Source organism: Eleutherodactylus coqui, chromosome 7 (genome assembly GCF_035609145.1).
Source record: "Eleutherodactylus coqui strain aEleCoq1 chromosome 7, aEleCoq1.hap1, whole genome shotgun sequence".
NCBI classification, from domain to species: domain Eukaryota; kingdom Metazoa; phylum Chordata; class Amphibia; order Anura; family Eleutherodactylidae; genus Eleutherodactylus; species Eleutherodactylus coqui.
The window spans coordinates 180,048,234-180,069,990 of record NC_089843.1 but is presented as its reverse complement, the minus strand read 5'-3'; the positions used below and the strand labels follow the sequence as shown (position 1 = coordinate 180,069,990).

The 21,757-nt window shown below is 46.6% G+C and overlaps 1 protein-coding gene across 5 annotated transcripts in view; it reads right to left on the bottom strand.

Annotated features, from left to right (window-relative positions):
* The window catches only part of ANKRD17 (ankyrin repeat domain 17), a 118,905-nt gene extending 97,622 nt beyond the window's left edge, over positions 1 to 21,283 (bottom strand). For 2 of the 5 annotated variants that reach the window (XM_066574052.1, XM_066574053.1), the window contains exon 1: positions 20,814 to 21,258. In XM_066574052.1, the coding sequence (XP_066430149.1) occupies positions 20,814 to 21,203 (390 nt within the window). In that variant the 5' untranslated portion in view covers positions 21,204 to 21,258. Of the gene's footprint in view, positions 1 to 20,813 lie in introns of all 5 variants that reach the window. The other 3 variants (XM_066574055.1, XM_066574056.1, XM_066574051.1) reach the window with 2 other exon arrangements.
* Positions 21,284 to 21,757: the final 474 nt, after the last annotated feature.

Sequence of the window (21,757 nt, the reverse complement as noted above, 5' to 3'; positions counted from 1 at the left end):
AATCGTTGTGTTTTAAACAGCACTCAGTTGTTCTCATCCATTTATACAGCGAATGAGAAACAAATGAGCGATTTCTAGTTTAACCCTTTCGTGACGGCCCCACTGCCTTTTTACATCCTAGCTAAGTGGGCTTTAATCCTAGAGGACGTAGAAACATGCATCCTCTTTGGATTAAAGCCCTCTTAGCTGAGGACGTGACAGTTCCATGCTGTCGGTACCCGCAGGTAGCCGACAGCATGGAGCTGTCATCCTGGGCAGCGGGCAGTCCCCCCCGGCAATGGATAGCGCCGATCGCAATAAAGTGAAAAAAAAAAAAGTTTAAAAAGTTTTGAGATTCAGCTGCCCTGATGGATCGGATCCATCCCTAAAATCTTTTGGTTGGTGTGGAGATCTACAAGTTCAGATCCATTTTGGGACCTTGCACCAAAAGTTTGTCCACATTTATCTACCATACAGTTGTGCTGCTTTCCACTCCTGTTGAATATTCGGTTACTGGGGACCTGATCACTGTTATCCAATGGATAACAGTGATCATTTAAAGTTAAAAAAAAAAAAAAAAAAAAAAAAGGTTTAAAAAGCTTACTTTGCATCTCCCCTCACGGATCATATCCATGAGAGAGGATGAAATTGCGTACCTAAGGCCGCCGGATTTATCCGCGAATCTTACCCAAATTTCTGCGCACATGCCTGTCGCCAAAGCGGCAGACGCATGCGCAAAAGCCGTGGATTGCCAGGGTGATTTAAAATCTCCCTGCTCTTGGCTACAAAACTTAAGAGCGCCAGTAGATTTCACGGAGAGCCGCGGTGAACGGTTCCTGATCACGTGTTCGCCGTTATCCAATAGATAATGGCGATCACGTAAAAGTTAAAAAAGTGTCAAAGTTTTATTTCCCCTCACCAATGCGATTGGTGAGGAGATTAATCTTTTTAACGGAGGCCTCCGTATTTGAACCCCGACGGGTTCCTCCTCCGTGGACCTTCCCGACATTCTGCGCACGCCAGCACCGGCAAAATGCTGGACACATGCGCAGTAGGCGGGGAGCCCAGGAAACCTAAAGTGTCCTTGCTCCCGGTGATCAACGGTCGCCGAGAGCCTGGAGCAGTGAGCGGTCCCCGGTCACATGATAAAAAGATAGCGATCTATCTTTGGCCAGTCTCACATGACCGGATAGGAATTACGGATGCCGCATGCGTCTGATCCGCGGTAATACGCAGGTCAATCGCATTGGATTAGACAATTCCGCTCACATTAGTGGGTCAGAATTGCATAATCTACTCACAGAAAACAGAACGCAGCAGGTTCTATTTTACTTTGGATATCCACAGCATAGAGCTAATTGTGCCCCACGGTCGTGGATATACCCACAGCCCATACGCTACTACATTGTGTAGGGGCTGCAGGTACCCGTGTCATCGCTAAGCGACGGTGCGGGACATAAAAATTTTAAAAAAAGGTGTACTTCGCATGACTGCCTGTGTGAGTAGGCAGTTATGCGCAGTACATTAAGTGTCGTATGCAGCGCCATGGCCGGGCTCACAGCTGGGATCTGCTGTGGGCCTCCGCAAGCAGATTCCACTTACGGCCACGTGAGCTCAGCGTTATTCTGATCGCTACTTGTAGTCCGTAATTTACAAGAAGCCCTGGGAATGCTTGCCTTCTTGCAGTTCCAGGAGCAGCTTGTTGAGCGCCTTCTGTGTGAGACTGCCGCACCTCAGCAAGCTTATGGAGACTCAGAGCGCCACTTTTTAGCCCCGGTTCACACTGGGCAGATTCCGGGCGGAAATCTCGCGGTTGGGCTGCAGCGAAGAACTGCGAGATTTCTGCCGGGAATCCGCTGCTTCAAAACCTGCGGCACCAAGCCGCGGGTTTTGAAGCGGCCTGGCTTCAAAATAAAAAAATGAACATGCTGCGGCCGGCGAATCCACAGAGTCGGCTTATGCCGTGTTTGCCGTCCCACGTGAACGAGATTTCCGAGAAATCTTGTCCACGTGGCTGGCCAAGCCGAAGACTAGCGGCCGCAGGCGGATCCGCCGCAGCGAAATTCTTGACGGAATTTCCGCGGCAAATCCGCCAAGTGTGAACCCAGCCTTACACCCCATCCCTGCCACTGAGGTCAAGAAGTACCCCACAAAAAGCATGAGAGGAGGGCGGATACAAAAGTAGATAAAAGTAATAATGTAAATTGTGTGGTTTTTTCGAAGATTTGGGGAAGGCCAAAAAGGGTACGGAGTGTGTGTGGGGAGGGGGTTATTTTTAGGGAGTCAATTTTTTTTCCGCATAAGTGAGCAATAGGACCTGGAATTTATTCAGTTGTGCCCTGCAATCCAACAGGTGTTCCCTCCATTATAGGCCTTGCCATGGTTCCTGTAAGTAGATTAGGGCCACAGTGGGTATGTTTCTGAACACAGGGGGGGGGTCCATTTTGGGGTGAAAGTCTTCATTCCCATCTACACTGTACAAAAAAAAAAGACTGTTTTTAAAATGACACAATTGCCAAAAAATGAAAATCGTAATTTTTTCCTTCTGCTTTGCTTAGATTCATTCAAATACTGTGGGATCTAAATACACAGTACACACCTAGATTAATTCGTTAAGGGGTCTAGTTTTCAAAGTGGGGTCATTCATGCGGGTTCTTTATTGTTTTGGCCGCTCAATGGCTCTACAAATGGGCAATGGGGCCTGGAATTAATTCAGTTGTACCCTGAAATCCAACGGGTGTTCCTTTCATTATGGGCCTAGCCATGTGTCCTGTAAGTAGATTAGGGCCACAATGGGTATCTTTCGGAATACGGCACAAACAGGGGGATCCATTTTGGGGCGAAAGTCTTCATTCATATGTGTGCTGTACAAAAAAAAAAAAAGACTTTTTAAATTGACACAATTTCCAAAAAAATGAGAATCATGTTTTCCTTCTGCTTTGCTTAGATTTATTCAAAAATTGCAGCGTGAAAATTCTCAGTACACCCCTAGATGAATTCGTTAAGGGGTCTAGTTTTTAAAAGGGAGTCATTTGTGGGGGTTCTCTACGGTTTTGGCAGCTCAAGGGCTCTAGAAGTGTGCAATGGGGCCTAAATCACCTTCATGCAAAATGTCTGTTTGGAAAGCCACCGACTGCTCCTTTAATTTTGGGCCCCCTTGTGCATCCAGACATAAGATTAGGGCCACAAAGGGCATGTCTCAGAACACGGGAGAAACAGAGGTATGCATTTTAGGGTGCAAGACTTCATTCATATGTGTGCTGTATAAAAAAAAAAAAAAAAAGTTTTTTTAAATGACAGAATTGTCAAAAAAACTAAACTCATAATTTTTTCCTTCTGCTTTGCTTAAATTCATTCAAAAACTGTGGGGTCAAAATGGGCAGTACACCCCTAGATAAATTCATTAAGGGGGTCAAGTTGTCAAAATAGGGTCATTTGTCGTGGTTCTCTATGGTGTTGGCCGCTCAAAGGCGCTACAAGTGTGCTATGGGGCCTAAAAGGCCTTCAAGCAAAATTTCTGTTCTGAAAGCCACCGACTGCTCCTTTCATTTTGGGCCCCGTTGTGCATCCAGACATAAGATTAGGGCCACAATGGGTATGTCTCTGAACACAGGACAAACAGGGGTATCCATTTTGGGGTGCAAGTCTTCATTTATAAGTGTGCTGTTAAAAAAAAAACTGTTTTTAAATTGTCAGAATTGCCAAAAAACGATAAATCACATTTTTTTTACTTATGCTTTGGTTGAATTTATTCAAAAACTGTGGGGCCAAAATGGGCAGTACACCTCTAGATAAATTTGTTAAGGGGTCTAGTTTTCAAAATGGGGTCATGTGTGTGTTTTTTTATGGTTTTGGCCGCTCAAGAGCTCTACAAGTGTGCTATGGGGCATAAAAGGACTTCAAGCAATTTCTGTTTTGAAAGACACTGACTACTCCTTTCATTTTGGGCCCCGTGGTCCATGCAGACATAATATTACGGCCACAATGGGTATATTTCTGAACACAGGACAAACAGGGGTATTAATTTTGGGGTGTCAATCCCCTTTGTGTGCACTATAGAAAAAAAAATGTCTTTAAAATGACATTTGTAAAAATATGACATTTTATTTCTCCTCTAAATTGCATTAATTCCTAAAAAAAACACCATGGGGTCAAAATACTCATGACCCCCCTCAGTGGATACATTAAGGGGTGTAGTTTTTAAAATAGGGTCATTTGTAGGGGTATCTATCATTCTGACAGCTATGAGCCTTTGCAATCTTGGCTTGGTGTAGAAAAACAAAGTGTTCCTCAAAATGCTGGAAAGTAATGTTTAGAGATGAGCGAGCATACTCGTCCGAGCTTGATGCTCGTTCGAGTATTAGGGTGCTCGAGACGCTCGTTACTCGAGACGAGCACCACGCGGTACTCGTCTCGATTAAACGAGCACTGACCATTGAATTCAATGGAGCCGGCAATACAGTCCTTCAGGGAAGGACATTACATATAAGCCCTTCCCTGAAAAAGAAAGATTTTAGTATAAAAAAAAGAATAAAAATGCAGGCACTCTCTTCAATGGAGCCGCTGCTGCTGCCGGCGACTCCATTGAAGACAATGGTCTGCTGGCACACCTGAATTCTTTTTCAGGGAAGGGCTTTACATATAAGCCATTCACTGGAAGTGAATTAAAAAAGTGATTTAAAAAACAAAAAAAAATAGATACTCACCTCCCTTCAGCTGCTGGGGCACAGCCGTGTCTTCTCCTGCTGTCCCCTGCACTGTGGTGCTGAACTGCTGATCTATCACCAGCCGGGGATTTAAAATCCCCGCCTGCTGAAAGAGCTGAATGTGATTGGCTGAGGTGCTCAGCCAATCACAGGCAGCTCTCCCCGAATGAATGACAGGCGAGAGCTGCCTGTGATTGGCTGAGCACCTCAGCCAATCACATTCAGCTCTTTCAGCAGGCGGGGATTTTAATTCCCTGGCTGGTGATAGATCAGCAGTTCAGCAACACAGTGCAGGGGACAGCAAGAGAAGACGCGGCTGTGCCCCGGCAGCTGAAGGGAGGTGAGTACCTATTTTTTTTTTTTTTACTCTTTTAAAAGGCTTTTCAAGGAAGGGCTTATGAAGCCCTTCCCTGCAAAGCCACTAACAGCTGCCGGGGCTCAGCAGGGACTTCTGCCGCTGTCCCCGCCTCTGTAGCGCTGCTGAGCTATCAGCAGCTGGGGATTTTAAATCCCCGGCTGCTGATAGCTCAGAACTACAGAGCCTGGGACAGCGCTAGAAGTCGCGGCTGAGCCCCGGCAACTGAAGGGAGGAGAGAATTGTTTTTTTTTATTTTTTGCACTAATTTAAATGGCTTTTCAGGGAACGGCTTATGAAGCCCTTCCATGAAAAGCCTGACAGGATGCCAGCAGCAGGATTCTCTACCGCAGCTGTCATGTGACAGCTGCGGTTGAGAACTGAAGAATTCCTTTTGCTGCATCTGCCACAGATGTAGCAGCAGGGAATTCTTTTAACTAGCAGGGGGTGAAGGATACATCTGCCGCATGCGGCAGATGTGTTCTTCACGCCCACGGGGGGGGGGGGGGGGGGGGGGGGGGTCACAGCAGCAGCGGAGAGGTATGTTTTTTTTTTTTTAATTCTTTTTTCGTTTTGCACTAAAATGTTTCTTTTTCAGGGAAGGGCTTATATTTTTAAGCCCTTCCCGAAAATTCATCCCGCGCTCGCCGGCAGCCCATTGCTTTCAATGGAGCCGGCTGTATTGCGGGCTCCATTGAATTCAATGGGCTAACATCGTTCTTCTCTGCCACAGCTGTTACAGCTGTGGCAGAGGAGAGCGATCGTTATGCTGACAGTGCAGGGGGGGGGGGGGGGGTTCTCACTCTTGCCACTATTGTGGCTTAATAGTGAGACCTCGGAGCCCGAAATGCAGCCCTGCATGTTGCTCCTCGCCTGCCCTATCCATTTCTGTGTTTTTTACATGACTTTGGTGATTTGCTAAGATTTTCATAAATGAAAACCTTAGCGGAGCACCAGTCATATACAAAAATGCTCGAGTCGACCATTGACTTCAATGGGGTTCGTTACTCGAAACGAACTCTCGAGCATCACTGAAAGTTCGACTCGAGTAACGAGCACTCGAGCATTTTGGTGCTCGCTAATCTCTAGTAATGTTACATTTGTATGTCTCCTAAATGGTTAAAAAAAAAAAGTTTTTCAAACGTGCATTCAGAATAAAGTAAACAGATGGAAATATATATCTTAGAAAAATCTGTACAGTATGTTTGCACATATTTGAGATATTACAGTTGAAAATGTGAAAAAAAAATAACTTTCAAAATTTCCCCAATATTGGCACTTTTAATAAATATAATAGAAATAAATATAAATAAAATAAATAATCAGTCAATTTTTACCACCTAAATGAAGTACAATATGTGGCGGAATTTATCCTATGTTAAAGTGACACGTCAGATTTCCAAAATTTGGCCTGGTCATTAAGGCGCAAACAGGCTTCGTCACTGAGGGGTTATACAAGCCAACGATGTATCTGCTTGTATACAGGTTGCATGAATGAACCGATAGTTTGCTCGTTCAGACAAATCGCACGTGATTTGTGCGTTGCGAGATGCATGAATATGCACCCCATTCTTTTGAATGGGGGTCATCCACAAGAGCGATTTCTTTTTTCCCATATGGGGGTGTGGGAAAGTTTTTTTGTTGTTTTTTTTTATTGCAGCAGGTCCTATCTTTGGGTGTTCTTTTGGAGCACCTTGCATTGCTAATAGTTTTCAATGGGGCCAGAGTGCAAAGTGATGCGAGGTTAACCTATTGAAAACAATGGGAAACACCCCACGATTGCCACTTCCCTAAAGTGATGCAAGGCAGTTTTAACCCCTTAAGGACATTAAAAAAAAAAAATAAAAAAAATTACTTTTTATTGAACATGCGATGCTTTGACTGCTCCTGCAGCATGAGGTTATACCATAGCATTGCATCATACTGTGATCGGGTAGGCATTCCCACCCAAGAGCATACCTTGATAGGTCTTCTACAATGGACAGCCCTGGGGCCTTTCAGAAGTCCCCGGCTGCCATGACACCCATACAGCCACCTGCAATCTTATCGCAGCATGTGGGAGGAGGGGCTACCGGACCGTGGAACCACAACCGAGGGGGGGTTGGGGTTAAATGCCGCTCTTAGAATGGACGTCGGCATTTAAACAGGTTTAACACCTCTAATGAGCCGCACAGACACAGCCGGCGCCTGCGTTGTATGAAGAGAGATCGGCCCGCGATCTCTCTTCATACATACGCAGACGCTGCAGGATGTAACTGTACGTCACATAGCATGAACACAAAAATGCCTCGCATCTGCGGGGACACCACACATTGGCGAGCGAGATATTGCACTCATCTGTGAGAAATTAGTCTTAGTCTAATGTGTACATCCACTTGTAGGGCTCACAAGAGGATCCGCAGGAAGCACATACAGCACACTCACAAATCTGCTGCGCATTTATGCAACCGAAACCAGACATGCGTGTGAGTGAGCCTTTACGGAGGAGAGGTGATAAGCTTCAGAGAGCCGCTCAAAAAGATAATTTTGAAGACCATTATGCAGTAGAAATAGATATTAACCCCTTAAAGGGTTCTAATGCCCACCCCACTCCCCCCAAGGCAGCCTTGGGCTTTCTGAAGGCCTCCAGGGCTGCCTGTCAGGATATGGCATAATGCAATACTATTATATTGTCTTACATGAGCAATCAAATGATTGCAAAGTCAAAAAAACGTAATAAAAAGGCAAGTTTAAAAACCATTTCTCATATTTATAAAACACATTTGGTGTTGTTTCATGCATAGAAGTTCGATCTACCAAAGCAGCGCATTTTTCCCCACATGGTGAATGTTGTGTGTGAAAACAAAAGATGAAAGATGAACACCAGAACTGCAGGGGCTTTTTTGCTCATCCTCTCCACAAAAGAAAAAAAAAAAAAATTAAGTGATCAAAATTTACATGAATTTCACAATTGTTCCAAAAGAAAACTTTCACTCTACGTTATTTTTTTCAACTGAATAAAACCCATTTTAAAGCCCCTGAAATCAATGGAGAAAGAGTAAACATTTCTTTCAGTTTTGTTTCTCTGCTCCAAGAACAGAGATCTAAAACACACAGCCCTAAATGTTCCTCACTGGCTAAACTGTCAAAGCAATGGGAACTGCGGTTCAATCTTACTAAAAGTTATGTGGAGAAGAAATCCTCGGACTGAGCATCTTATTGGCTGACCTGTGTCATCCAGGACTTCAGAAGAGAAAACTTAGGGGTTCTGATTTCTAAGAGCTTCCCCAGCGCCATGAGTCAGCAGGAAAAGCAAGTAGGATGCTCAGCTGCACAACTAGAAGCATTACCAGTAGGGGAGGTTGTGATCCCGCTGTATAGAGCTCAGCGAGACCTCATCTTGAATACTATGTGCACGTCTAGAGATCTCACCTACAGACAAGCCCATAAGATATTGAGATTCTGTCCCGATGAAGACGACTATTCCTACTGAGCCACTTTATTGTGCAACCCCTGTCTGAAGTCAGGCTGATTCCCCCTTAAATCACATATAAAAACTGGTCTCTTAACAGGATAATGTGGTGACCCAAGACCGGTAGGCCTGGGGCTAACCAATTCACTAAGCTTATGTGCCAATGATGCAACTACACTACCAGATATACAGTATAAACATACACCGATATAGTTTTGTACAGATTTATAGAAGCCTAACTTGTATTTCACTTTACTGTTAAGAGGTGTTCACTAAAGGTCCTTTCAAATACAGAGTCCATTCCTTATCAGCAGCGCATACAGCTCTACTTTTCCCACAAAAATCCAGACACCTTGGAGGACCCTGCCTAATCCAATCATGTCAACGAGGTCCATCAAGCACTACACGTGTCTGTCATGCGACAAGCCCAAACATTGCATTCTGGTTTCCAATTATGGGCGCCTGTCCACAGGCGTAGCAACATCCCACGGCGCAGATCTGCCACGGGAGCCAGCGTGTCTCTGCGCTGAGCCTATCTGAGAATCACGGCAAATTGCAGCATGCTGCAATTTAAATCCCGTGAGCAAAGAATCGCTATGATTCTCTGCTTGTGGACAGCTGGGCTGCACTTGCCCCACAGCCGGATTATCGCCGCGGGAAAGGCAGTGAAAAAAAAATAATAATAGTCCATGGACAGGCAGCCTATGGCAGAAACCACAGCATAAATGTAAGGGAAAACTCGACTGTTGGCTTCTTTGTACCCCATGAGCTAAGCTTAGGTGCTGAAAGTAGGTGACCCACGGAGTTCGGGGATGCAAGTTTCTAACCTTCCCCACTGTTCCACCAGTATTAGCACTCAAGCCGGCCGCTGGAGTGCCTTCAGTGGCGTGCCAAGTAGTCCTCCCATTCCAAGTCTGCATTCTTAGCATGCGGTTCAGTGCACTGCAGAGGTCAGTTTGAGTCCCTACACCGGAGGAACAGACCTCTGAAGTCAGCACCCCATCTTTCAAAAAAGTTAATTTTTTCATAAGTTCTGGATGCACCCCAAAGAGTTCTAGCGTTCCCAATTCATTTTAAAAATAGTTCTAGCGAATTAAGAAAAAAATATAAATTAATTTAAAAAAAAAAAATACAAAATCAACAAATGTATCTCTGCGGTGCTAACTTCCAAAAATGATATTAATAAATCAGCGAGAACTTTGTAAATATGGGATTTATAAAATCGTGGAATTTCCCCAAAAATGTATTTACACAACTGAAATTTTTCGATTCGGCATCTAAAAATCAGCGAGAACTTTGTAAATATGGGTTCTAGAGCCTCGAGCATTAAAAGTTGTTTTTTTTTAGAACTCTTGAGGTGCTACCCATAACTGTTATGAAATCGTGGGATTTCCCAAAAAATTTACACATAATTACACTTCAAAATAAAATTAGTTATGTGGAAAAATTTTTTTAGGAAATCCGGCGATTTTATAAGAGTTCTGGGTAGCACCTCAAGAGTTCTGAAAAAAAACTCTTAATGCTCGAAGCTCTAGTACCCATGTTTACAATGTTCTTGCTGATTTTTAGATGCCGGATCAAAAAATTTCAGTTATGTGTAAATAAATTTTTGGGGAAATCCCACAATTTTATAAATCCCATATTTACAAAGTTCTCGCTGATTTAGTAATATTTTTGGAAGTTAGCACCGCAGACACACATTTGTTGATTTTTTTGCTTAATTCACTAGAACTATTATTAAAATTAATTGTGAACTTTAGAACTCTTTGGGGTACATCCAGAACTTATGAAAAAAAGTTAACTTTTTTGAAAGATGGGGTGCTGACTTCACAGAGGTGAGGAACAGCAGGGAGGCAGTATTAAACGTGTATCCTTGAACTCAGTGGGTCAACCACTTTCAGCCCTAAGCTTGGCTCATAGGGTAAGACTAGCCGACAGTCTCTTGAACGTCTTCTATTTGGAAAATAAGGCACAAGTAGACGCGTTACACCCGGTTTCAGAGGTTCTCCAGAAAACAAAAAAGATGGCCATAATTGCAGACTTAGAATATAACAGATTGTCGAGACCTGAGGGGATGGAGTCAAGAGCAAAACCCGTCACCACACTGTTCCTGTGCCAGTCAGCCTAAAACAATTGCCAGTAGAGTGCCAGGCTCCACAGCCCTTCCCCGAGGTTTCAGCAACCCATCAGTTAGATTCTAAGAGGATTTCTCACAGGCTGCACAACAGCACTAATTTTCCTCAAGAGCCCCTCAAAAGGTCACCGTCACATGACCGGATTTCAGTTGCAGAATCTACAGTATTCCGCACCCACTGGAAAAAAAAAAAAATGTATCTATAAAAACAACTGCACGTCCGCTCACATGATCGCATAGCGATTACGATTTCCACAAGCAGGTTTAAAAAAATAAAAATCGCAGTATGTTCTATTTTTGTGCGGACTCCGCACAGATGACTTCTATTGAAGTCAAAGGAAGCCGTCTAACCCGAAGCCCAGCGGCAATAGACATTGTGGATAGGCCACAAATACCCGCAGCATCGCCTCGCAACAGCGCAGGAAAGACAAATTTTAAAAAAGCTGTACCGCACATGACCGACGGCAAGCACCCACGATCATCCACAGCGCAGGATACGAACGTACATGGGGAAGAAGGGGGTGTTGTCAGATGGAGCCCGCAGCAGTCCGGATTGCCCATGTGTAGGCGGCCCAATATAGATTCCGATGAGTCAGGTTGGTCTCAGACAACTTTATTTCTATTGCAGATTCCACGATCGTTGTTCAAGCAAATACATTGGATTACACAATTCCACTCACATTAGCGAAGCGGAATTGTGCAGTCTACACACAGAAAATAAAACGCAGCCCGTACTATTTTACTGTGGAATCTGCGACCATAGAGCCCTGTTGAACTCTATGGTCATGTATATACCCGTAGCTCATACACAATTATATTGCGTATGGGCTGCAGGTACCCATGTCATTGCAGGAAATACAAACAGAAAACCACTGTACTGTGCATGACCGCCTGAGCTGCGGTCATACGCAGTACATCACCAGCCAGTGAGTACGCGGTCATACACAGGGTTACCAGCCGGCGCTCACTGCTGGAATCCGATGCACTCGTGTGAGCCCGGCCTTTGACGTTAATAAAATAGTTCAAGTGATAATCTCCGTACAACACTGCAGATTATACTGGTGCTATAGAAGGGAATAAAAAAAAAAAAATTAAAAAGGGGTTTATTTAGGTTTCCTTTTAAATCCTGCTACCTGTAACCAAAAATAAAATAAGAGCCGCCACCCCCCTCCCCCGGGTTCCTGCATGTCCAGCGCTGCAGTATTGGCCTTTATTTTTTGCAACAGAAAATTAAAAACTCATTTATTGCCCCAAATTGTATGATACCCAATCTGTATACATGAGGAGATGCGTAGACATAAACCATTCACCTGCCTAAGGGGCCAGCTGTTGCTGCAGACTGAGACAAGTGGGGTCTCATGTGGGGCGAGTCTGTCACACCGCTCCAAGAGCCTACTCCACTTTAGTGAAAGTCCAGTAATGAGAACTCCCCAACATTACACACCCGACCACAAGTGTAAGAACTAGCTGGATGGAGCCATCCAATGTCACACCACCAGTGTCAACAGAACCAAACTTCAACACTGCAATATAGGAAATCCGTCAGAGGGGTTGTGCCAGCATCCCACCGCTCACATGTCCTATTGGGGTATATGAATGTCATAGTGGGTTCCCAACCACAGGAGGACCACACTCCATGACACGGATCATCACAGCAGCTCCCGTTCTGGTGAACCACAAGGTCTTCAAGCTGTATGTACGATTACATTTTTTTTTTTCTATTTCCAACAATCAGAAAACTCCCAGCATCGCCATCGATTAGCTGCCTTAAAGTGCTGCCGCCTCCTCAAAGCTTATATCTAGTTAGGAGCCTGATCATATTGATTACACCATACTTTTCACAGCTGCATAAACTAAGAGTCGGCAGCACTCACAAGAATGGCCGCCATACAATATTACGTTTCCCCTTCAGTGAAAACTACAGAGCAAATTGCTTGGCTGGTCACAGCATTCCCTGGCTAAATCAGCTGAATGCCAGGAGCTGGAACTAATAGGGGTATTTCCCATGTTGGAAATCCTATTTCACCTTGTTCAAAAATCGGAAAACAAAAGCATTCACCCATAAGATGTTGGTTTCCAAAATGCTCCATTTTCCTGATGTTGCAGATATTGATTCCTCTGCCCTCTGGTTTACTGCTTGTTGCCAGGAAAATAGACCACCAGCGGTTATCCAAAGTGGCGAGCCTCCGCCAATCAATTATGGATGTCGTATCCTGAGGATGGTTCATCAATAATTTAGTCCCAACAAACCCCTTTAAGTGCCACGGTCCGTGCCAAACATGGCATTTGACGTGACAAAGGAGGGCACCCGCAAAAAGATCACAGGATGCCTTTCAGTTGCCATGGCTGACTAGGACCTTCTTAAGGCTCCCAGGCATGTCAGATGTCTTCCATTAAAAGAACCATATACTGCAATACTGAAGTATTGCAGTGTATTCTACAAAGTAACAAACGATCCTTAGTTCAAGTCACCCAGTGGAACAAAAGAAAAATAAAATTTTTAAACTTCTAATAAAAAAATAAATAAAATTTCTGTTGAAAACACCCATTACCCATTTCCTGACAATTTAATTAGAAATGTAAATTTTGTTACATTATATCATAAAAACTACAGGTTGCTTTGCAAAAAATGAGCCCTCAAACAGATCCATCAACAGAAATAGTTATGGGGATCAAAAGATTTTGACGAAAGCAGTAAAAAAATTTGGCCCAAGACTCCCTTTTTTAGTACAAAAAAAAGCCTAAAGTGTACTGGGCAGCAGCTCAGACGATCAGCTGATGGCCAAGGGTCCCAAGTGGCAGACCCTCATTCGACTACAGAGGATAAGTAATGAGATGAAGAGCCCAGACTACACCTTTACAAGTACTTCAGCACTGAAAGATATGCAAACCAAAAATGCACATCCCATCTATGCCCATACAGCGAGTCCATGGACCATGCATACATACACATCTATGAACAGTCCATTCTTTGGAGGGCGGCAGTTCGTACTTAAGTCTCTTTTGTGCAAAAGATTCTTCTAAAAGGCAACTGCTCATATCATATGAGCGCCACAAACGAAGTGCGTGCATTGTACTCAGCAGTCAGTGCATATACACACTGCTCTATTTATGCACGCACTCATGGCAGAGAACAAGCCATGCACGCATAAAGAACCGGTTTCTAATGCTGACAGGAAGGGAATGGGGAAGCCGGTAATCAAACAAACCCCGGACTCCATGTCACCTGTCCTAGGAGCCCATAAATTCAGTTTGCGGTGTTCCTACTGAGACAGGTTCCCCATACCCCCCTAAGGACGTGGCCTAGTTTGCTACTTAAGGATGCAATGATATTTAGAGGGATTTGTAGCTCCAATTTTCAAAAGCCATAACTTTGCTGACGTAGCCATAAGAGGGATTCTATGCGGTATAAAATGACATGCTAAGTTTTCTATGGGTCGTATGATCATGCCTATACCAAAACTTCTAGTTGGGGACGGCAATTTTCACCCCAATGACAACCCCTTTTCTGGTAATTGTTTTTTGCATTGATAAATTCAAAGACCCATGACTTTTTTTTTTTTTATTTTCCATCAGAAGGCTTGTTTTTTTGCATGACAAACTTCAGTTTATTAGTATCGTTTTGGGGTCTACATGCCCCTTTAGATCATTTTGTTGTTACAGACATGATGATACAAAACGTGTAAACTTGTTCTTTTTTTCTTAAAGCAAAAAGGAAAAAAAAGTCTGCAAAAAAGGGATTTTTTATTTTTAGCGTCCCTGTAGGGAAAAAACAGAAGAAAAACAACAAAACGCACACTGCAAACTCATGATTGCTCAGCTAATACACAGAACTTCTGCACTGCAGTATAGGATTGCATAATACATACAAACTATTACAATCCGTAGCAGACAAGAACTGCATATGCTGTGATCATAGCATTTAAGGGGTTAACGACTGGTATCAGTGAGAACACTGACCTCTGCTGTTGTACAAGGAACCCAGCTGCCAGTACCACCTAGCTCTATTGCGGATGGGCACTGGCTTAGCTCCTGAGCCCGCCACCATCGACAAGTATACATAATTTTGTGGCAAGCTCTTCCTTCCCATGAAGTGGGTAAATACACTTAGACTACCGTATATACTCAAGTATAAGCCGAGTTTTTCAGCACTTTATGCTGAGTAAGCCCCCCCCCCCCTTCCTCAGCTTATATTCGAGTGAGGTTAAAAAAAAAAAATGATACTCACCTCCCCCACGCGGCGTCTGTGTCCCCGGTGGTCCAGCAAGCCGCTTGAGAATTCTCCCTAATCACAGCCGGCGCTCGATCATTCACAGCCATTCAGTGAATTACATCATTGAATGGCTGTGATTGGTTTATCAAGCTCCGGCTGTGATTGGCTGGCGCTTGATTTAAACAGGGGGAATTCAGAGACAAGCAGGGACATGACAGTGGGGAGAATTCTCAAGCAGCCTGCCGCACCGCCGGGGAGACTATCGAATCGGGGCCACAGACGCTGGCTGGGAGAGTATTGCGGGTTTTTTTTACCTGGTATATACTGGAATATGGCTAGACTTTTATACGAGTCAATAAGTTTTACCAGGTTTTTTGTGGTAAAACTTATTGACTCTGCTTATACTCGGGTCGGCTAATACTCGAGTATATACGGTATTTCCTTTATATAAAAAAAGGATACTAGTTTTTTTCTGATATTTTATGTTTTTCGGCCATAATTCGCCTTAAAATGAAGTTTTATGTCAGGTGATCTACAACACTGTTCTGATCACGCTTACAGTCTACATCAAGAGGGTATCTAACTCATGTGGGCACAACAGACCCTTGTCCTCTGTCAAATGAACCGAGGCCTATGAACGGCTTAAAGGGGTTGTCCCGAGGCAGCAAGTGGGTCTATACACTTCTGTATGGCCATAATAATGCACTTTGTAATATACATTGTGCATTAATTATGAGCCATACAGAAGTTATAAAAAGTTTTTTACTTACCTGCTCCGTTGCTAGCGTCCTCGTCTCCATGGTGCCGACTAATTTTTGGCCTCCGATGGCCAAATTAGCCGCGCTTGCGCAGTCCGGGTCTTCAGCAGTCTTCTATGGAGCCGCTCGTGTAGCTCCGCCCCGTCACGTGCCGATTCCAGCCAATCAGGAGGCTGGAATCGGCAGTGGACCGCACAGAAGAGCTGCGGTCCACGAAGACAGAGGATCCCGGCGGCCATCTTCAGCGGTAAGTATTGAAGTCACCGGAGCGCGGGGATTAAGGTAAGCGCTCCGGTGAGCTTTCTTTACTTCCCTGCATCGGGGTTGTCTCGCGCCGAACGGGGGGGGGGGTTGAAAAAAAAAAAAACCCGTTTCGGCGCGGGACAACCCCTTTAACATGTGAGCAGTTCCACTCCAACTGCCAATCTGTGACCGTGAATGGTTAAAAATGGGTGCAATGCTAGGGGCCAAAGGAGAACTGGTCACTATAAGGCCTCATGCAGACGGCTGCATTACAGCCTCACACAAGCCTAATTAGGCCCCTATAGACTTCAGAGGAATCCTACTCTACCTCCATATGCCTCAGATTTTCCAGAGATGCAAACCATTAGTTATTCAGTATGACTTCAGCACATTCTATATACATACACTCCCATCCACATGTCCTATTGGTTGCTGTATTAAAGGGGCTGTGCCAAATGATAAAGTTCTCCCCTATTCACAGGAGAGGAATTAAGATTGTGGAATCCGATCGCCACGATCCCTAGAATAGGAGTTTCAAAGTTCCAGCATGAATTTCAATACAAGCACCAGAAATTGTCAGGTACAAGCGTTCTCATGCAGATGTCCCACTGCGTGAACATACCCCTAGTGGTTTACTGAGGCAGAAGAAGTAGAAGCAGCACTTAAAAGCCACGCTTACTCATGTTGATTTTCACGGTACCAGAACTCCAGACGAAGAACCTGCATGTAGTGGTTCCGCTAAATACGCATCAGATGAGACTGGAGACTAAGGCCCAATGTCCATGGGCGAGTTTGATATGCAGAACCCACACGGGAGATAGGCAAATCAAGCCGCCTATAGAGATACATGGGCGTCCACATATTGATTAAAACACGCAGATTTGATTTGCTGATCTTTTGGTCCAGAAAACAAATCGCAGCGTGTTCCATTTTTCTGCGGATCCCGCACGGGTGGCTTCCATCAAAGTCTATTGAAGCCGTTCAATCGCAGCTTACACTGAGGATGTGCCAAGGATCCACGGGTAAGCAAGAGATTTAAAGAAAAAAAAAAAAAAAGTACTACACGTCAGGCGGCGAGCCGTGAGGACCATGCACAGTACAGTGAACCCGGAAGTGGAGGGATCCACGTTGATGCCGCTGCCGGGTAAATAGAGGTAAGCAGGGCTCATTGGCCACGGCTGTGCTGGATTTCATGCCGTGGACACGAGGCCTTAGGCCGGGCTCACATGGCTATAAGCGTAAACCGCTGCAGGGGATCTCGTAGTGTTTTTACAGCTGTGGAGTCGGCCATGATCCTGCATACTGCCGCGTATGGCAGCAAAAATTGTACTGTGCGAGACCGTGTACTCACAAATGCTGCCATGCACAGTACATCTGTTCTCTTGTTTATATGCTAAGCAATGACGCGTATACCTACCGGCCATATACAATGCAATTGCATTTAGGCGCATGTGCATATATATATGCCCATATAGAACAATGGGCTCACGTATATTCGAGGCCAAATAAAACAGGCTTTTTTTGCGCTCGTGTATTACGCAATGGTGAGATGCTAGTGTGAGCGGAACTGTGTAAGGCAATGTAATTGTCTGAGTTATCGCATATCACATGGGTGTACAGAGCCTGCATAATACAGTCATGTGAGTTAGCCCAATAAGGCTGGGTTCACACAGGGCAGAATCGCAGCGGAAAGTCTGTCCGCAATTTCGCCGCGGCAAATCCACCTGTGGCCGCTAATCCCAGGATTAGCCAGCCATGTGGACGGCGAATCCGTTGCAGCAAAGCCGGGGCTGCGGCGTGGATTTGCCCGCCGCAGCATGCCCCCTCTTTTTTTTTTTTTAATTCCGCTGCGGCCACACTCCCCTCTGTGGGAGCACCAGCCGCAACGGAAAAGCAAGCGCCAGGCCGCTTCAAAACCCGTGGTTAAATGATGTAGGTTTTGAAGCAGCGCTTTCCCAGCAGAAATCTCATGGTTTTTCGTTGCGCCCAAACCGCGAGATTTCTACTGGGATTCCAGCATGTGAGAACCCAGCCTAAGGCCTCATGTCCACAGGCAAAAGAAGAATTAAAATCCGCAGCGGATTTTAACTCTTCTCCTGCCCGCGGATCCGCACCCCATAGGGATGCATTGACCATCCGTGGGTAGATAAATATCTGCGGATGGTCAATAAAACTGATTTTTTTAAAAATGGAGCTTGAAAAAATCTGGACCATGCTCCATTTTCGTGTGGGGCTCCCGCGGGCTTCTATTGAAGCCTATGGAAGCCGTCCGCATCCGCGGGAGAGCTAAAATAGGAATTTACTCACCCGCTCCGGTTCTTCCCTTCGCCGAGGCTCCATCTTCTCTCGGTTGCGGCCGGATCTTTTTTCTTCGGGCCGGCACATGCGCGGTGCATGTCACCGACGTCATCCTGCGCATCCGCATCCGAGAGGTAAGTTTATTCTTACTTTAAGCGCTCATGTCCGCGGGGCAGGAGGGATCCGCTCCGGATTCTCCATGGAGAATCCGGAGCGGGCCTGATTTTCCCCGTGGACATGAGGCCTAAGTGTTACCCCACTACTACATTAGGAGTGCTCGAACCTACTGAAACACAGCTAAAGAGGAGCCGGGCTGACTGCATAGCTCTGCAACCGTGGCTCTGACCCCAACTATGGGCTCGCTCACACAAGCATGTGTATCTTTTGATGCGTGTAAAGTATGCAGAACACAGCAAATATGCATGTAACATGCATATGGGCTGTGTATGTTAAATCCCTATAACCTATATTGGCATGTAACATGCATATAGGCTGTGTATGTTAAATCCCCATAACCTATATTGGCATGTAACATGCATATAGGCTGTGTATGTTAAATCCCCATAACCTATATTGGCATGTAACATGCATATAGGCTGTGTATGTTAAATCCCCATAACCTATATTGGCATGTAACATGCACCCACATTCAGGATGTGCTGTATTTTCCTTCATGAGCATAATACAAGTACTGGGGATGGGGGGGGAGACCACTGGTGTTAGTGACCGATAGAAGTCAATGGGCTTCAGGCATTGCGTATTATGTAGGCCACATAAGCCCGTGTGAGCGAACCCTATAGCTGTCTTGTTTGTACTCACTCCCGTAGGGTGGTTCTTCGTTTCAGTATGAATGTGGGCATTCCTACTGCTGAGAGGCAAAGTCTGACATCACCCATCGGCATTGAGCGTTGGGGACGGCCCACTCGTCACATTCACAGCTCTGGGAACAAAACCGAATTAGAGACTGTATGAGGTAACAAGGCGAGGAGTATAAAAGACAGACGTAGTTGGAGCCGGGCTACAGCTGCAGAGCTATGCAGCTAGCCTATATGGGGTCTGTCATGTCCACATAGGTAATAATGACTTCCCCATGCTTCAGGAGTAATATCAAGTCATTTTAGGTTATTTGAGTCTGCAGCAATAGCAAGATTCCTATACTGCCCCCTAAGCATCGGTCCTTCAGGCAAAGAACCACAGACATGACCGCCCTGAAAAGAGCAACCCCCAAGACAGAAAAATAACCCTATTCCATACCAAAGCCTTTCCTTTTCTCGTCACTTACATTCACGCGACAGCATGGATGCCGAGTTGTGGCTTAGTTACATTAATAGGTCTGCCATGTATTGCAGCCTCCTATCGACTTCAGGAATATTTGGATGCTTCAAGACTTAACAAATGACTGCGATGTAGAGGTCAGGCCTGCGCTGTATGATCAATGGGGGAGGGAAACAATTTGGCACGGAATGTGTGAATTTCATGCCAAAAAGCATTTGCGTGAACGAGGCCCGAGACGGCTCCGCTCCAGCCTGCAGTGTGGTCGGCTGATCTAGGGGGCCTGCAAAGTAAAGGAACATAGAAATACACTGATTGTTATAACACAACTGAAGGTCATCTGTCATGGCGGCCGTGATGATGGAAGACACTAGTGTGAACAGAGCCTCACACCACATCACTAAGGTCCCCATCCTCAGATCATACCGCTACGAAATAACCTGGGAGTCACAGCTCATGAGCCCGCAGCGTGCGGCCACAGCCCTACACAACACGCTTTATCATCCCAAGCAGACAAGGGGGCTTGTCCAAGAGGAGGAAGCATTCCTCCAGTCACAAGCAGCCTCAGAGCACGAGCCCCGGCAACAGTCAGTAAGGAGGGTGTCCTGCCAAACCTACAGCAATGTGGTACATAACAAGAGCGGGTGACCCCTGTGGACGTGATGAAGCAATGGGAAACAACTGGACGCCCACATTAACATAACTCCGACATTAGCCACACAGGCTCCTGGTATTTGCCTAACCCGGCTGCTTCATGATCTACTGTTACCTGGCTAAAGGACATGATTCACCAACAGTCTGTCTGCCCTCCACCATCGCCAACTCACAGATGTGCCGGACGGAAAACTACAGAGCGGGCGCCATAAGTGTCACTTCTATATGTCGGAGAGAACTTATAGTCACCGCTGCGAGCCGGGCCGCGTACCAACCCGGTCAGCTGCCAGGACGAGAGAGGGCAGATGAGTCGCATGCCAGCCCAATCAGATGCCGCTGCGGGGGCATGAGGGCGAACCGGTCACGTATCCACCCGGCCTGCTGCCGCGAGGGGCGGACCTGTCGCATATCCGCCCGGTCAGCTGTTGCTGTGGGGACGGGAGGGCAGACAAGCTGCATTCCGACCCAGCCATCTGCCACGGAGACAGGAGCACGGAGGAGCCGCATCCTGGGAAGGGAGGGCAGATGAGCCGCATACTAGCTGGTCGCCGGTAGAGGATGGCCAGACCCAATCCTGAGATAAGAGGATAACCGAGCTCTGGCAGCAGTAGGTCAGCGGCCACTACGGGGGAGCACCGGCCCCGCTCCGCGGCCACCGGGGGGGGGCCACCGGCTCCGCATACTGTCTCACGACCTTCCCACACATGTGCCGCACACGCCGCCCCTCCCTCCCTGCTGACGGTCTCTCACCTCGGACACCTCTTCCTCCTCCTCCTCCTCTTCCTCGTCCTCCTGGCTGCTGCTGCCGCTCTCGCTGCTCTTCTCCGTGTCGCTGCTGCTGGCGGTGCGGGTGCTGCGGCTGCGCTTCTGCCTGCGGCTTCTCCCCGGCGGGCCGGTGGGGGAGGCTGACAAGGCCCCGGCTGCTGCCTGCTGTCTCCGCTGGCGCTGTTGCTTCTTCAGCAGCAGGTCGCACATCCTCACCAGGCCTCTCGTCGACTTACTGAGCTCCGCCGGCGCCTCGCTGGCCGCGCCGTGACTCCCGTCGGCGGCGGACTGGCTCTTCTCCTCCTCGTCTTCGGGGTTTGCGCTCGTCTGCTGCGGCTCCTGGGCTGGCGGTAACGGCGGCTCCATCATCATCATGTCTCCCCGGCCTCCTCCTCCTCCTCCTCCTCTCAGACACTGCGCTGCCTCTCCAGCCAGAATCTCGCGAGAGCTGTGACGTCACCCAGTTCTCACGAACCGGACCTGCAAAAAAAGGGAGGGGAGGGTGACTGTGTGCGCCCCGTCCCCGGAATCACCTGCGGCTATAGTGCTAGTATACGCGGCTTTATTAGTGTCTCGCGGCCTCACTCTCTACGTATATACATATATTTACACGGATATAGCTCCCGTCTGCGGCGGACGCGGTCCCGCGTATTCTCCGCGGCCCGTGCGCTGCGCTCTGCCTCACGCTTAAGCGGATTTACGCCCCGCCCCTTTCGTGCACGTGACCGTCCCGCGGACGCGCCTGGCTGCGGTGGGGTGTGTCGGGGGCGCGCAGTGCTGGGGTCAGGTGAGGAGAAGAGGCGGGCGGGGGCTCATGTGCTACCTGAGCTGCAGCCTCCTTCACCTCCCGGCTCCTCTCACCAGCAGTAGTCTAGAATGTACTTCTTCACACAAAGTCTCCGACCCTCGGTCACAGCTGCTTATATAGA